The 16,151-nt window shown below is 64.1% G+C and overlaps 2 protein-coding genes across 2 annotated transcripts; both read left to right on the top strand.

Moving 5' to 3' along the window:
• Window positions 1–622: 622 nt before the first annotated feature.
• On the top strand, window positions 623–6,604 carry LOC130257945 (B-cadherin-like). The gene is given in 16 exon segments (XM_056500928.1): window positions 623–723; window positions 725–939; window positions 2,619–2,797; window positions 2,871–2,981; window positions 3,101–3,256; window positions 3,332–3,476; window positions 3,589–3,764; window positions 3,845–3,973; window positions 4,052–4,237; window positions 4,324–4,568; window positions 4,652–4,794; window positions 5,125–5,349; window positions 5,450–5,668; window positions 5,752–5,882; window positions 5,960–6,103; window positions 6,177–6,604. Coding segments are annotated over 16 exon segments (2,718 nt in total). The 3' UTR covers window positions 6,390–6,604.
• Window positions 6,605–7,605: 1,001 nt separating this feature from the next.
• On the top strand, window positions 7,606–16,074 carry CDH1 (cadherin 1). Its single transcript, XM_056500929.1, has 16 exons — window positions 7,606–7,755; window positions 7,868–7,982; window positions 11,019–11,248; window positions 11,349–11,480; window positions 11,570–11,725; window positions 11,800–11,944; window positions 12,060–12,232; window positions 12,613–12,741; window positions 12,846–13,031; window positions 13,111–13,355; window positions 13,456–13,598; window positions 13,696–13,923; window positions 14,400–14,621; window positions 14,708–14,838; window positions 14,933–15,076; window positions 15,150–16,074. Exons 1-16 carry the CDS (start codon window positions 7,699–7,701, stop codon window positions 15,360–15,362), a joined length of 2,649 nt encoding a protein of 882 aa, XP_056356904.1. The 5' UTR covers window positions 7,606–7,698; the 3' UTR covers window positions 15,363–16,074.
• The last annotated feature ends 77 nt before the right edge of the window (window positions 16,075–16,151 follow it).

Below are 16,151 nucleotides of genomic sequence, written 5' to 3'. Positions count from 1 at the left end.
AGTGGCGGGACCACGAAGGTGTCTGGAGATACCGGGATGGCCGGGCGTGTTCACGGGGCTGCGCTGAGGGGCCGCGGGGGCAGCGGTGGGGGCCCGGGGGCACCGGGGGGCGGCACTGAGAGACCGGGGGTGCCCGAGGATTGCCGGGCCCTACCGAGAGTGCCAAGGCGATACCGGTGGGTACAGACCGAGGAGGTGCCTCACGAGTAACTGGGGCTGACCAGGGGTTAACGGGTGGTGCCCCGCATTGCCGAGGTTTGCCAGGGCATTCCAAGAGGTTACCAGACTCCAGAGGTTACCAATACGTGCCCCAGGATTCCCGGGAGGTATTATGGATTAACAGGAGGATTTCAGAGGGGTGCCGGGTGTGCCCGGAGGGTATTGAAGGTTCCAGTACTGGGCGGTGCCCGAAGGGTGCCCGGGGGGGGTGCCCGGGAGGTAACATGGGGTACTGGGGATTACCGTGGGGTTCCAGGGGAATACCGGGGGTACCCGGGCGGTGTCGGGGTGTTGTATGGTTGTATCGGGGGCTGCCGGAGGTTTCCGGAGGGTACCGCGGTGTAACGGGGATTGTCGGGGGTGTTGTAGGGGGTGAGCCCCCGGTAGGAGGGTCGCGGGGGTAATGGAGGGGTCCAGGGCATTGCCGAGGAATGCCTGGGGCGTGCTGGGGCCGCTCTCCGGGGCGGGGCGGTACCTGCGCGGCCGCCGCCTCACCTGGGGCGTTGCGGGGCGGGACGGGGCGGGACGCGGCGGGCGGCGACCGGAGCGGCGGCGGCGGCAGCAACAACGGACGGGCCATGCGGGGGCCGCGCTCCGGGCTCTGCCCGCTCTCCATCTTCACCCTCCTCCTCCTCTCCCCGCTCCTGCCGGCGGCCGCCCTGTCCCCGGCCCCGCCGTGCGTTCTCCCGGGGCTGCGCCGCGGGCCGCTCCCCGCGCCAGGTAACTCGCCCCGTCGGGGCGCGGCGGCACCGAGACCCCCGGAGCTCCTCGGGGACGGGCTGAGGCCGCGATCGGGACTGGGATCGGGGCTCCGAGCACTGCGGGGGGCGGCGGGGCCTCCCTCACTGCCGGGATCGGGATCGCTTTGCCCCCGGTGATGTGTCCGCTGCTTTTCGGGGGGACCTCGCAGTGCCCCGGCTGTGGGGCTGCGCCAGGGGCTGCCTGGGCTCCTGTGCTCTAGGGCGGTGCTTCCCCCAGGCTGTGGGGCTTGGCCACGGGGCTGGCTGTGCCCCGTGGGGCCGGCGGTGCCCGTCTGGTCTCACTGGGCTGGTGGCGGCTGATGCCGGCGCCTTTGGCCCAGCCGTGGGGCGCCCGCCGCGGGCAGGGCTGGGTCCCCGCAGGGTGAGTGGCCGGCGTCGGGCTGGCATTGGGGCTGGGTGCCCCAGGGCCGCCCTTCTCCGGCCGTGGGGTGCGGGCTTTGGCTGGCCCGAGGCTGGGCAGGGTCTCGCTGCTGCCAGCTCTTGGCACGCTGCCGGCGCTTGGCCCGGGCCCGTTGCCCTCTTCGCTCGGCGGCTCCCGGGGGATTGGGGCTGGCCGGAGCCAGGGCTCGTCTAATGGCCGCGGGAGCACTAAGAGCTCTCCTTGGCGGTAAGTGCCAGGGAGAGGCCTCGACCTCCTCCTGCTGTGGACACCACATCCCGTTTCCATCAGCTAATCCTGCCAGGAATGGAGGTGGGCGCTGCCAGGCCCCCGCTGGGGGCACAGGCTGAGGTCTGCCCATGCCCCTGCGACCGCTCCGTGGGCAGCACACGGCCCCAGCACCGACCGTGCGGCTCCTCCTTGGCACCCAGCGGGCACGGAGCCCTGCCTCCATGGAGGGACCCCCGAGAACATGGGGGGGTGCCCCCTGTGCCACCTGGCCCTTCGGTGGGAACCGCAACCCGTGCTACAGCTGGGGAGTGGGGCTGGGGGCTCCCCATGACAGGGATTGGGGGCCTCCTCGGGCTCCTCGTGCCCCACTTGCCAGGGTGACTAATGCCCCTCCAGCCCCATTAAAGTCTCTTATCGCGGCCATCGCGACTGGAAGGGGCCCCGGTACTGCCCTCGGGGCGCGGTTGCTGCTCCCCACATGGCCCCGCCGTCGCCCCTGGGCTCGCTCCCTCCGGTGTGGAGCAGCCGTGGGGCACAGCTCTCCCTGCCCCATCGCACGCCTTCCGCAGCCCCCCAGCCCCGCCCTGGGCCGCTCGGCCGCCCGGAGCTGGCTCAGCTCCGCTAATCCCCTAATCCTTCCCCCGGGGGGGTGCGGAGCCGGGGCTGTGTCCAGCACGAGGGATGCAGCGTGGGAGGCGGGGGAGGGAGATTCAGTGCCCAATGATCTGGCCACGGGGGGTTGGGAGCCCCGAGGGGGTGACACACCGGGAGGGGGCTGGGGCAGGGCTCTGCCCGCCCAGGAATTTCCCATCATCGGTGAAACAAAGCCGAAACTTCCACCGAAACTTCCACCGCGCTCCGTACGGCGCCCGGTGTTCCCTGCCCGCTCCTGGTGTCCTCTCCCCCTCGTCTACCGTCCCCTGCCTCACTCCGAATCGCGACTCTGGGGGATTGCTGGAGCTGGTGTTTGAGGCTTGGGGGTGTCGGGGGAGAGGTCCCCCCATCCCCCTGACCCCTCGCCCTCGCAGGGAGCTCCGGAGGCTGCGCGGGTCCACACAGGACGGAGGAGCCCGATGTCGGGGTGCGGGAGGACGGGGGCCCCGTGCGGCTGCTGGGGGTGGGCAGGGCGCTCGCTGTACCCCCCCGGGATACTGCTGGCCAGCCAGACCCTGCCCCAGTTCCCGCAGAGAGCAGGCGGTCCCCCCAGGTAATGTGCACCGCGTATCCCTCATCCCTTGCTCCCCCAGCCGGCTGTGCCCTCACTCACCCCCATCCCACAGGAGCTCCCCAGGGCTCACGCTGCTCTCAGGAGGCAGAAGAGGGACTGGGTGATCCCCCCCATCAAGGTTCCTGAAAATGAGAGGGGCCCCTTCCCCAAGAAGCTGGTTCAGGTATGAGGCTGGTCAGTCTGGGCATGGAGATGGGTGCTGATGGTCGCCACTGCATCGGGGCAGGGTGTGGTGGGCTGGGGGATGCTGACCTCGTCCCCTTGGTCTGTGTCAACTCTCAGATCAAATCCAACCGGGACAGAGACACCAAGATCTTCTACAGCATCACAGGGCAGGGAGCAGATGCCCCCCCCGAGGGCATCTTCACCATTGAGAAGGAGTCGGGCTGGATGAAAGTGACGCAGCCGCTGGACCGTGAGCACATTGACAAGTACCACGTAGGTCCTTGCCTGGGGACACGAGGGTGATGTTAAGGTGCTCTGCCAGGCCCCCACTCACACCCCACCCCGCAGCTCTTCTCCCACGCCGTGTCTGAGAACGGGAAGCCGGTGGAGGAGCCGATGGAGATCATTGTGACAGTGACAGACCAGAATGACAACAAGCCCCAGTTCACACAGGAGGTGTTCAGGGGCTCTGTGCCAGAGGGAGCTCTGCCAGGTGGGTCCCTGTGCCTTGGGGAAGCCCTGCACCCCACCAGCCATGCTCCTTGGGCACAGTCCTGGCACTGTTCCCCCCAGCATCCCACTTACCTGGACATCTACATCCCCAGGCACCTCCATCATGCAGGTGACAGCCACAGATGCAGATGATGCGGTGGAGAGCTACAATGGTGTCATCGCCTACTCCATCCTCAGCCAGGAGCCACGGGAGCCCCATCCCCAAATGTTCACTGTCAACCGGGCCACTGGCACCCTCAGCGTGATCGCCAGTGGTCTCGACCGGGAGGTGGGCTCTGCAGCACTGTGGGCAGGGGTCCCAGCCCCAAGCAGGGGCTGACAGAGTGTCTGTCTGTCTGTCCACCACAGCGTGTGCGGGAGTACACACTGACCGTGCAGGCAGCTGACCTGGATGGTGAGGGACTGACCACCACAGCTCTGGCCGTCATCGAGATTGCCGATGTCAATGACAACGCCCCTGAGTTTGACCCCAAAATGGTAAAGTGGGCCCCCCATGGGTGTGACCGTCCCTGGTGCCCGCTGGGCCGTGGTGCTGATGGTGCCCCTGACCCGCAGTACGAGGCGGCCGTGCCCGAGAACGTGGCCGGGCGGGAGGTGGCCCGGCTGGCTGTCACCGACCTGGACGAGCCCGGCACGCCGGCCTGGCGAGCCGTGTACTCCATCCTGCGCGGCAACGACGGGGGTGCCTTTGCCATCAGCACCGACCCTGCCACCAACGAGGGCATCCTCCGCACCGCCAAGGTCTGTGCCACCCCGTGCAACCCCACTGCTGCCCACAGTGAGGTGAGCCTGTCCTGCTCTCACTGCCCGTGTCTCCCCTCTCCCAGGGTCTGGACTACGAGGCCAAGCAGCAGTTTGTGCTCCACGTGGCAGTGGCCAACGAGGTCCCCTTCATCGTGAAGCTGCCGATGGCCACAGCCACGGTGACAGTCACTGTGGAGGATGTCAATGAGGCCCCGGTGTTTGTGCCGCTGGTGCAGCTGGCCACGGTGTCAGAGGATGTGCCCCCGGGGCAGACCCTCACCGCCTGCACGGCCAAGGACCCTGACAAGGCACAGGGCCAGAGGATCAAGTGAGCGGGGACAGGATTGGAGTGCAGGTTTGGGGGGTCGCTGCTGCCCCTCGCTGCAGCACCAGCTCCCCTGTGCCCCCCAGGTTCCTGGTGGGGCACGACCCGGCAGGTTGGCTGGCTGTGCACCCCGAGAATGGCCTGGTGACCGCGCGGGACCACCTGGACCGCGAGTCCCCCTTCGTCAAGAACAGCACCTACATGGCCGTGCTGCTGGCAGTGGATGATGGTGAGGGACATGAAAGGGCCCTTGTTCCCCCTGCCTCGTGAGGGGCACATGCTGCCATCACCAGGAAACACATCCCAGCTCCAGCATGGAGCGGTGTGGGGGTTGACTGGCCCAACCCCTGCCCGGGGCACCCCAGCACTGTAAGGATCCTGGGTTTGGGAGTCCCCCCTCCAGCATCAGTCCTCTCTGTTCCCACCCTTGCCCAGAGAGTCTCTGTCCCTGGAAAAGTCTTGATTTTGAGGCTCCCTCTGTCCCCATGCCTGCTCAGTCACCCATGTCCCCACAAGAGTCCTGGGTTTGGGGTCCTCCCTCCAGCATTGTCCCCACCAGGCTCACCGCCAGCCACGGGCACGGGCACACTACTCCTCACCCTGCTGGATGTGAACGACAACGGCCCTGAGGCTGAGCCACGGGACATCACTGTCTGCCAGCGCAGTCCCCAGCCCCAGCTCCTCACCATCACCGACCGAGACCTGCCCCCCAACACCGGCCCCTTCCGCGCCGAGCTCACCCACGGCTCGGAGGACAGCTGGACTGTGGAGGTGGGGGACACAGGTATTGCAGTGAGGCTGAACATAATGTGGGGGGTCCTTGGCAGAGGCAGCTGTGCCATGGCTGCATTCCTGGTGCATCATCATTCCTCAATCTCACATAGGTGACACAGTGACACTGCGGCTGGTGGCACCGCTGGAGCCGGACACCTACAGCGTGTACCTGCGGCTGCTGGACCAGCCGGGCAGAGCCCAAGTGACCATTGTCACCGCACGGGTCTGTGCCTGCGAGGGGCTGGCACAGGGCTGTCCCCAGAGACCCCAGCCTGTCACCGCCCTGCCCTTCGTCCTCGCCACCCTGGGTGCACTGCTGGCCCTGCTGCGTGAGTGGGGCTCCTGGGGCTGTGGGGATACCCCGGGCACGGTGGGGGACACATGTCCCTTCTGATGGCACTCTTCCTCCCAGTAATCCTGCTGTTGCTGCTGCTCTTCATGAGGAGGAGGAAGGTGACAAAGGAGCCACTGCTGCTGCCTGAAGATGACACAAGGGACAACATCTTCTACTATGGGGAAGAGGGTGGCGGCGAGGAGGACCAGGTGGGTGTGGGGATCAGGGGTCTGGTAGCAGTGTGGGCAACGTGACTCTGCCCCTCCCCGTGCATGTGTGTCCCCAGAACTATGACCTGCGGCAGCTGCACCGGGGGCTGGACGCCCGGCCCGAGGTGATCCGCAATGATGTGGCCCCCCCGCTCATGGCAGCCCCCCAGTACCGGCCCCGCCCCGCCAACCCCGACGACATCGGCACCTTCATCGAGGAGGTGAGTCCTGCCCTGGAGAGCCTGGGGGGTGACAGCACAGGGGACACAGGCACTGACCCCTCTGCTCCCCCAGAACCTGAAGGCAGCCGACACGGACCCCACGGCCCCCCCCTACGACTCGCTGCTGGTGTTTGACTACGAGGGCAGCGGCTCGGAGGCCACCTCGCTCAGCTCCCTCAACTCCTCGGCGTCCGACGGCGACCAGGACTACGACTACCTCAACGAGTGGGGCGGCCGCTTCCGCAAGCTGGCCGAGCTCTATGGCGGCGGCGAGGACGATGACTAGGGACCCCCAGCCTGCTGCTCCTGCCTTATTGCTGCTTTTGTGCCTTGGGGAGTTCCCCCTGCTGTGCCCCCCACCCCAGCGCAGCCCCCTCACCTCCTCGCCTGCGTTTTTGTGGTTATTATCTATTTTTTAAGGTATGGAATGATGGCGTGTGATGCTGCGGACAAGGGGATGGGAGCTGGGTCAGTTTTAATAAAGGATTTGGTTTTTTTAGATGTTCCAGGCTCTCTGTCATTTTGTGCCCTGAAGATCAGTGCTGCCCCCAGCCCTGCAGTGACCCCTCCTCAGCCCTGTCCCCCCTTTCCCACCACAGTGTGGAATCTATGGCACAGCTGCAGTGTCACCCACGGTGCCCATGCCTCCCCCAGGGTGTCCTTGTCCCCAAGGGATGCTGATCTGCATGGGCAGGGCACTGACCACAAATCTGTCCTTCATGTGAGTTACACTGGTGGCATTAGCATTCCTGGTGCTAAATCTGTCCTGGCCTGGGCAGCCAGAGCCCTGCTACCCCCAGGCTGCCACCCCAGCCCCCTGAGATGACCATGGGTGCTAGTAAAGGAGGGCACAGCAGCCTCTCTGGCCCTGTCAGGATCCTTAGCTCTGGGGGTCTCCCACTGGCTCCAGGATCAACTCCTGACACAGGGTGGGGGCAGCTGATAGTACTGGGGATCCCTGGGGGTCCCCTTCCATAGGGTCACCCCCAGCTGTGCTGTGCTTTGGGACAGAGGGGTGTGGGGGAAGCTGGGGACTGCTTCATCCTGAGGGGCCCTTCCTGCCTGAGGGGTCCCTGGGTATGATGTTTTCCCCTGCTGCAGAGCCGGGATCTGTGGGGCGCCAGCATGGGGACACCCTGGGGTACACCTGGCTCGTGTCACCCACCAACACTCCCTACTCCCGCTGCCCTGGACGGGAGAGGCATGGGAAGCATGAGGGCTGTGTGGCTGGGGCTGGAAATATCAGGGGTACGGGAAACCGGGAGTACCCGGGACGGGCAGAGCACCAGGGGTGTTGAGAGTACTGGGGGCTGGTGGGGTACAGGGGTACCAGGGGCTGAAGGGGTGACGGGGGTACCACGGTACCGGAGACCGTGGGAAAAATACCACACCGCTACCGTGGGTGTACCGGGCACCGGGCGTCGGGGTTACCGGGGTTCCGAGCGCGGGCGGGGCGGCACCGCCTCCCGTCGGGGCGGGACGGGGCGGTTCTCGGCGGGGTCGACACCTGCAGGGAGGGATCGGGAGGGGACCGGACGCACCTGCGACTCCGTGGCGGCAGCGCCCGATCCCTCCGGCAGCAACCGGCACCGGCCATGGGGCTGCGGGCGGGTTGCTCGGTCCCGCTCTGCCTTCTCTTGTTCCTGCTCCAGGTGAGCTACGGAATGGGGCGGCAGGACCCTGCTCGGGACCCCGCCGAGACCCTGCCGGGCAGCGGGACCTTGCCTGGGACCCTGCCCGGTGCTAACGTCTCTCTCCGGGCAGAGCGGGCAGCGGCTGTGCCAGCGGGCAGCGTCGTGCCAGCCCGGCTTCACCGCCGAGACCTTCGCTCTGACGGTGCCGCGGGACAGCGTGGCGGCGGGACGGGCACTGGGACGAGGTAAGGACATGGGGACAACGGGGTATGGTGGGCAGGGTGGCTGTGAGGACGGGGACGGGACTAGGGGTACAGGGGGGTTTGTGGGACAGGGATGGGGAATGGGGGACATAAGGCCGTGTCCGAGTGGTGCCGGCGTGGCCACGGGGATGGGGCCGTGGGCACAGTGCTGTGGCGGTGGGGACAGTGCCTCGACGGTGGGGACAGATTCTCTGTGGTGGCAGGTGGCTGGTGTGTCCACACGCAGCGGTGGGGCCGCACTGGGGACACTGGGGGTCCCGGCAAACAGCAGTCGGTGGTGCTGGCACGGTGGGACGGTGCCGCGGCGCGGGGGCAGCGGGAGCCGCTCCCCGGGGTGCGCCGGCGCGGGCGGCGCTGACTCAGGCACCGCAGACCTGTCGGGGCCGGCAGCCTGGGGTGTGGGGCGCGCAGGCGCCTGCCCTGCCCCGTGCCTCACCTGGCACCCTGGGTTCACCAGGGCGAGCCCCCCTTTGGATCCACAGTGTAGGCCCCCAGGGCAGCTCTTGGCATGGGATGGGCACCAGGATGGGTTCCTAGGCTTTTTGGGGACATTGGTGTCCCACTATATTTGCACTAAAGCCCTCTTCTGGCATGGCAAGGGGGCATTGGGGACCCGTGTGCTGGGGACTTGCTGCCACTCTGGGGCCCCCAAAAGGGACTGTGTGGGCTCTGGGGCTGTGTGCAGTGGTTGTCACCATCTGCACCAGTTCGTGGCTGGGGGTGGTGGCTGGTACCGCAGTGTGTGCCAGGTGGCTCGGTGGGCACAGAGCTACCCAGTACCTCACCAACGGCTCCCAAACATCCTCGGCTCCGTAACGGCTTCGCCTGGGAGAGCCAGGAGCTGGACCCTGCCCCATACCCCAGGAATTGTGTTTGTTTGCCTTGTGGTTGATCATTAACACAGAAGTCGATGTCCATCAGGGCTGGGCCTGATAGCAGGGTGACGACAGCCCTGTAACTTCCCTACAGCACTGAGACCTGCTGGAAATCCTCTGTCCTGGCACCAGCACTTTCAGTTTGGGTTCCGGTCACAGTCAGGGCGTGGGAGGAAGGAAGGGACCATCTGCCCTTGAGGCCTGTGTGGCACCCAGTGACTCACAGCTGTGCCACCGCAATGCCAGCCATGGGGTGGCTGAGCCTGGTGGATGCCAGGCCATGCTGGGCCAGAGAGCACCACAAAGCTTGTGGCCAGGCTAACAAGCCAGCCTGTAATTAGCTTGATGAGTTGAGCGCGGTGTTTTCCCTCCAACAGGCCCAGACAGGCCCGCGCGGCGCCGGGGCGGCGAGCAGCAGCACCTGTATGGGGGCTGCAGCGCCAGGGCTCTGCTCTGTGGGTCGGGGGGCTCTGGGGTGGTGGGGATGTGCTGGGAGCTGGGACAGTTCCCGTCAGCCCTGGGTGGAGAAACCTCGAGAGTCTGAAGTCACAGCGAAACTGGGGTGACGTCATGGCATGTGTCACCCTCAGCACCTTCACCCCGGGGTGAGCCCCCTGTCCTGGCACACCTGTGTGTGCACAACACTTGGGGTGGTGGCGCTGCAGGGATGGTGACACCCGGCTCTGCCTGTGCCCAGCCCCTTGAGACCTCACAGAACATGAGGTGGCTTTAGGGGGCTGCCCTGATACCCTGTGTGGGAATCTGGTTGGCAGTCTGGTTGTCCCAGTGCTCTGTAGGTGGTGGTGGGGGACTGAGTGGGGGGGTATCCCCCTCTAGGACTCCCTGAGTTCTCCTTTTCTCCCACCCCCATCATTCCCTCACCCCCTCAGCTCCCAGCCCCGGGGAGAGGAGGGCTGGAGCCAGTCCTTCTTCAGCCAAGCTGGAAAAACAGGTTGTGCATGGCCAGGTGGAGAGGGGGGGAGGTGGAACGGGGGAAAGCGGGAAGGGGGGAGCGGGTTCTGAGCACCCTCCTTGAACCCAGTGCGGGCTGAGCACTGAGCACTCACTGCACCCAGCGTGGGGCTGGGGGCTTCGTGCCGCCCCTGGCTGCACCCATCGGGCTCGGTGCCAGGGCCGAGCACTGCAGCTGCGCCCGCGGCTGCCTCTCCTTCCCCGCCTGCCCCGGCACGTTCCTGCCCGGCCGGCCGCACCGGCTGCCCCAGCCCTGGCCGGGGGTCCCGCCGTGGGGCTGAGCGGGGCTGGCACCGCGCGGGCGGATCCTCCTGGGCCGGCTCGGGGCACCGTGGTGGGCAGGGGTCAGCGATTTCTTTCCCCTCCCTCCATCCCACAGCCACCCCGCATTCCTGAGCTGCTCGTGGGCTGACGTAGCCCCGCGGGCTCCGCTCCGTTCGGCGGTGCCGCGCTGCCTCCCGCCCGCCCCGGCACGTCCCCTCGCCGGGTCAGCCGGGGCGATAGCGGCAGCGCTGGCTGCGGAGCCTGGGTGCTGCTGGCTCCAACAGCTCTCCCGGACAAAGGGTGTTTGTTCGGGAGCGCTGTCCGGCTCATGTGATGCCGGCTGACCGCTGCCTCGAGGCGGCCCAGCTCTGCTCTGCCCAGCTGGGCGCCGAGCTAGTGACATAGGGACCCGCTGTCCCTGGGGTTGTGGGTCCCGGAGGTACCTGGCAGGTTGAGGGGCTTGACTGCCAGGACATTGTGTGCCAGTGCAGGTGAGTGACTGCTGCCCTTGTTTTTATTGGAAAAGTAGCTGGAGCAGCATGGGCACAGTGGTGTCACGCCACGCTTGAGAACATGTTGTGCCACAGGGATGCACCCACATGGGGATGTGCCATGCCTGGCACCATGGCATACATGGTACTGGGGACAGGGACATGCTGTGCCAGGTGCTTCTTGCCCCATTGTCACAGTCTGGCAGGGATCCTGTGGCACAGTAAGTCCTGCCATGTCCCATCCTGGACCAAAGCAAGGGCAGGGATGCACCGTGTGTTGTGCCCAGGATGGAACCCTGGCAGGCCATGTGTCACTGTGTGTGGAACATCCCCACCACCCCAGGCTGCTGGGGTGTGGCTGTGCTGTGTGTGCCCATGTCCCCAGAACCCTCTGCCACTCAGTCCCTTGTCCCCAGTGAACTTTGAGGACTGTGGTGAGTCGCACCGTGCTGCCTTCCTCCCGGATGATACCCGCTTCAAGGTGAGCAGGGATGGCATTGTCTTTGCCACCCGGCCCCTGCAGCTCCAGCATCGGGACATCACCTTTGCTGTGCACACCTGGGATGCCACGGGCAAGAAGCATTCAGCCAAGGTGACCCTGCGCCGCCGGCTGCACCAGCACCGCCACCACGAGCGGATGCAGCAGGTAAAGCACAGACCCGCTCCCTGGGGTCACAGCAGCCCCTGTCCCTGGTGCAGAGGGCTCAGCAAGGTCCTGGCACTGAGCAGAGTCACTGTCCCAACAGGACATGGTACCTGATGTGCTGATCTTTCCGGAGCATGGACACGGCCTCCGGCGGCAGAAGAGGGACTGGGTCATCCCCCCCATCAACTGCCCTGAGAATGAGCGGGGGCCCTTCCCCAAGCAGCTGGTGCAGGTATGTGTCCCCACAGGCAGGGTCCAGGGGGGTCCCCAGAGTGCTGGGACACATCTCCACCCTTCCACTTCTTCCTGCCTTGCTGCCAGATCAAATCCAACAAGGACAAGGAGACCAAGGTTTTCTACAGCATCACGGGGCAGGGAGCAGATACCATCCCCGTGGGTGTCTTCATCATCGAGCGAGAGACGGGGTGGCTGAAGGTGACAGAACCCCTGGACCGAGAGAAGAAGGATAAATATGTGGTGAGTGAGGGGGCATCTGTGGCAGGATGGGGAGGATCCTGGGGACTGCACACACACTGACTGTGCCCTTGCAGCTCTATTCCCACGCTGTGTCAGCCAACGGGCAGCCCGTGGAAGACCCCATGGAGATCATCATCACCGTCACTGACCAGAATGACAACCGGCCCGTCTTCACCCAGCAAGTCTTTGTCGGCTACATTGAGGAGAACGCAAAGCCGGGTACCTGGGGGACTCTGAGCTGGGACCATGCAGAGGCCTGAGAGGGAGCAGTGACAGGGTGTCTGGTGTATCCTGAACTATCATTAAAATCTCCCTGGCTTGTCCCCATGTCCAGGCACATCTGTGATGACCGTGAATGCTACGGATGCAGATGATGCGATCAATGTGAACAATGGCATCATTGGTTATTCCATCATCAGCGAGGAGCCCAAGGGTGCACAGCGGATGTTCACCATCAATGCCGAGAAGGGCATCATCAGTGTCATTGGCACAGGACTGGACCGGGAGGTGGGCACCTTGCCATGGCCCAGGGGAATCTCTGGCATCCACAGAGGGATGTGCCATGGGGAGAAAGGGATACTGGAGCCCTGGGGTCCATGTGGTTTTGAGATGTGCCATCCCTGGGTCACTGTCTCTGGGTGTAGGAGTGTCTGCAGCCTTGAGCCCAGCAGGAGCTGTGCTGGGGACACTCTAGGGATCCCCAGCCTTGCTGAACCTGGAGGGTGCAGTGCCAGCCCCTCAGGTGCACAGCTGGGACATCGGCTGCCTCTGCGCCAGCAGGGAACAGCGAGGCTGGAGAAGAGTGGAGGAGCAGGCAGGTGATGCCTGGAGGAGGGAAACACCCCAGTCCCCACCCCAGCCCTAACTGGGGTGACTTTGCCTTGCAGACCACTCCCAACTACACGCTGATCATCCAGGCTGCAGACCAGGAGGGCAATGGCCTGACCAACACCGCCACTGCCATCATCAAAGTCACTGATGCCAACGACAACCCTCCTGTCTTCGACCCCACCATGGTACCACCCAGCCCCAGCCGCTGCCCTCCCCGGGCATCGTGGCACAAGCCCCCACCTGGGGTGCCTGGGGCCACACAGGTGACTGTCCCTGTCCCATCTTGCAGTATGAGGATTCAGTGGATGAGAACGAGGTGGGGGTGCTGGTGACCCGGCTGCATGTGACAGACCAGGACCTGCCAGGCTCCCCAGCCTGGAACGCTGTCTACCGCATCCAGAGTGGGGACCCGCAGGGCAACTTCGAGATCACCACTGACCCCAAAACTAACGATGGGCTCCTGAAAACTGCCAAGGTGGGTCCTGCTGCTGCATGGCTGGCTTGGCACTGGCTGACTCTCTGCTGGCACTACCTGGCTTCTCTCCCACCCCCAGGGCCTGGATTACGAGACCCAGAACCGGTACAAGCTCGTGGTGTCAGTGGAGAATGATGTTGCCTTTACTGTGGACCTGAAACCTGCCACAGCCACTGTCCTAGTGGTGGTCAGGGACGTGAATGAAGCCCCCATCTTCATACCCCCGGTGAAGCGGGTGGATGTGATGGAGGATGTGCCAGTGGGATACCATGTCGCCTCCTACACAGCCCAGGACCCTGACAAGGAGCAGAGCCAGAAAATCACGTGAGTGGAGGGTGACAATGGTGGGGGCTTTGCTGGGGTGTCTGAGGGGCTGCGCTGTGTGCCCCTTCCTCTCCCCCTGATGACCCCTGGCTGTCCCCAGGTATCGCATGGGCAGTGACCCTGCGGGGTGGCTGGACATTGACCCTGAGAACGGCATCATCACGGCAGCCCAGCCGCTGGACCGCGAGTCGGCACACGCCATCAACAGCACCTACAAAGCCATCATCCTGGCCGTGGACAACGGTGAGGGTGGCCAAGTGCTGCTCCTGTGCTCACCTCCATGTCCCCCCATGGGGTCCAGGCCCCTCTCTGGGTTCCTCCCTGACTCTCAGTCCCACAGGGTCACCGCACGATGCCACCGGCACGGGGACGCTGCTGATCGTGCTTCAGGATGTGAATGACAACGGGCCCGTGCCAGAGCCACGGAGCTTTGACATCTGCAACCGGCAGCCCGAGGAGCAGACACTGACCATCATTGACAAGGACCTGCCCCCCAACACCTACCCCTTCAAGGCAGAGCTGATGCATGGCTCCAGCAGCAACTGGACTGTCAAGTTGGTGACACCAGGTAGGTGCCACCTGCTCTGGTGCTGGACCCCGCAGCAACGGGCCAAAACTGCCTGGGACAAGAGTGTTCCCAAACCAGAGCTGGGAAAGGGGCTGGAGCACCAGGAGCGATTGAGGGAGCTGGGGAGGTTCAGGAGGAATCTTCTCACTCTCCACAACTCCCTGGCAGGAGGGTGCAGCTAGGTGAGGGTTAGGTTCTGTCCTAAGGGATAGGATAAGGGGAAACAACCTTGAGTTGTGCCAGGAGAGATGTACGTTGGATATTGGGGAAAATTCATTTATGGAAAGGATGGTCAGGCATTGGAACAGGCTGCCCAGGGCAGTGGTGGAGTCTTCATCCTTGGAGGGATTTAAGAGCTGTGTGAATGTGGCACTTGGGGAAATGGGTCAGTGGTGGCCTTGGCAGTGCTGGGGGCTGGCTGGACTCAATAATCTTGGAGACCTTTTCCAACCCAAATGATTCTGTGGTTCACCAAGACCTAGTGAAGCTGAATATGAAGAAGGAGCTGGAGCCGGGCGAGTACAGCATCTTCCTGAAGCTGCTGGATGGGCAGGGCAAGGAGCAGATCACGCCGGTGCGAGCCCAGGTCTGCAGCTGCGAGGGGCCAGCCAAGAACTGCGAGCGACGAGCGTACATCTCGGGTGGCATGGGCGTGCCCGCCATCCTGGGCATCCTGGGGGGCATCCTGGCACTGCTCAGTGAGTACCCAGGGACGAGGATGGGAGGGACAGAGTGCGGGTCACCCTCTCCTTGCTGCCCTGACACCCCATCCCTGTGCCTCCAGTCCTCCTGCTGCTGCTGCTGCTCTTCGTGAAGAGAAGGAAAGTAGTGAAGGAACCACTGCTCCCACCCGAGGATGACATGAGGGACAACGTGTACCACTATGACGAGGAGGGTGGTGGCGAGGAGGACCAGGTGGGACGGCTGTGCCCGCTGGACCCTGCCCACCAGGTGATGGTGGTGGTGCCCATGGTCATCCCTTGAGCCTTGACTCCTCCTGTCCCCCCAGGACTATGACCTGAGCCAGCTGCACCGGGGGCTGGACGCCCGGCCCGAGGTGATCCGCAATGACGTGGCCCCCCCGCTCATGGCAGCCCCCCAGTACCGGCCCCGCCCCGCCAACCCCGACGAGATCGGGAACTTCATTGACGAGGTGAGTCCTGCCCTGGAGAGCCTGGGGGGTGACAGCACAGGGGACACAGGCACTGACCCCTCTGCTCCCCCAGAACCTGAAGGCGGCCGACACGGACCCCACGGCCCCCCCCTACGACTCGCTGCTGGTGTTTGACTACGAGGGCAGCGGCTCGGAGGCCACCTCGCTCAGCTCCCTCAACTCCTCGGCGTCCGACGGCGACCAGGACTACGACTACCTCAACGAGTGGGGCGGCCGCTTCCGCAAGCTGGCCGAGCTCTATGGCGGCGGCGAGGACGATGACTAGGGACCCCCAGCCTGCTGCTGCCACCTCATTTCACCCCTCTGGACTCACGTCGGTTTATGTCCGGGGTGGCCAAACCTCCTCCAATACCTCCTGAACCCTGTGCTCACGTCTCCCTCACTGAGAAAAGCTCAGGCTCGCTGGGGATGGGGGGGGGTTTGGGGTGGTCTGGATGCTTCCTGGCTGCCTTGGCTTCAGGGCATGGAACAGTTCAGTTCATTCTCCATTCTGGAACTGAGGTGTTCCCAGCTGTGAGGGGCACAATCAGGTCCTTCTTCCCTTTTCCATAGAGGGAAAAAGGGTTTCTCTGGCACTGTCCAAAATACCTCATGCTCCCAGCCCCATACAGGCTCCAATCGTGAGCTAGTGATGGAGAAGTGTGTTGAGGTACTCCATCAAAACAGATGAATAATCACACAATATTGTATTTACTAGAGTATGTACAGCCAGATTTCTATTTTTCTGTATCCCTGATTATGGTTTGATTTCCTCCCGTGTTGCGCCAGCTGTAATTAGCGTGCAGTCATTGAAAGGTGCTTTCCAAAATCAAAGGGCTTTCCCAAAATCCTGACCTCTGTTTTAGCTGTCGTCATGGTTTGTATTTTTTATCATGGGAAAAGGGTGTGATGCGAGCTAGGAAACCAGCGGCAGCTACATGCTGATTACATGTTTTTTATATAAAATTGAAATAATAAATTGTTTTAAGAAAACCAAACCACTTTTGTCTGTGTGAGGCTCTGCCGGTGCATGAAGGCTTTACCTGCTGTGCAGGTGTGGCCATGGACCTCCTCC

Source organism: Oenanthe melanoleuca, chromosome 11 (genome assembly GCF_029582105.1).
Source record: "Oenanthe melanoleuca isolate GR-GAL-2019-014 chromosome 11, OMel1.0, whole genome shotgun sequence".
Taxonomy (NCBI): Eukaryota; Metazoa; Chordata; class Aves; order Passeriformes; family Muscicapidae; genus Oenanthe; species Oenanthe melanoleuca.
The sequence above is the reverse complement of the archived record's forward strand: the minus strand, read 5'-3'. Positions and strand labels throughout refer to the sequence as shown.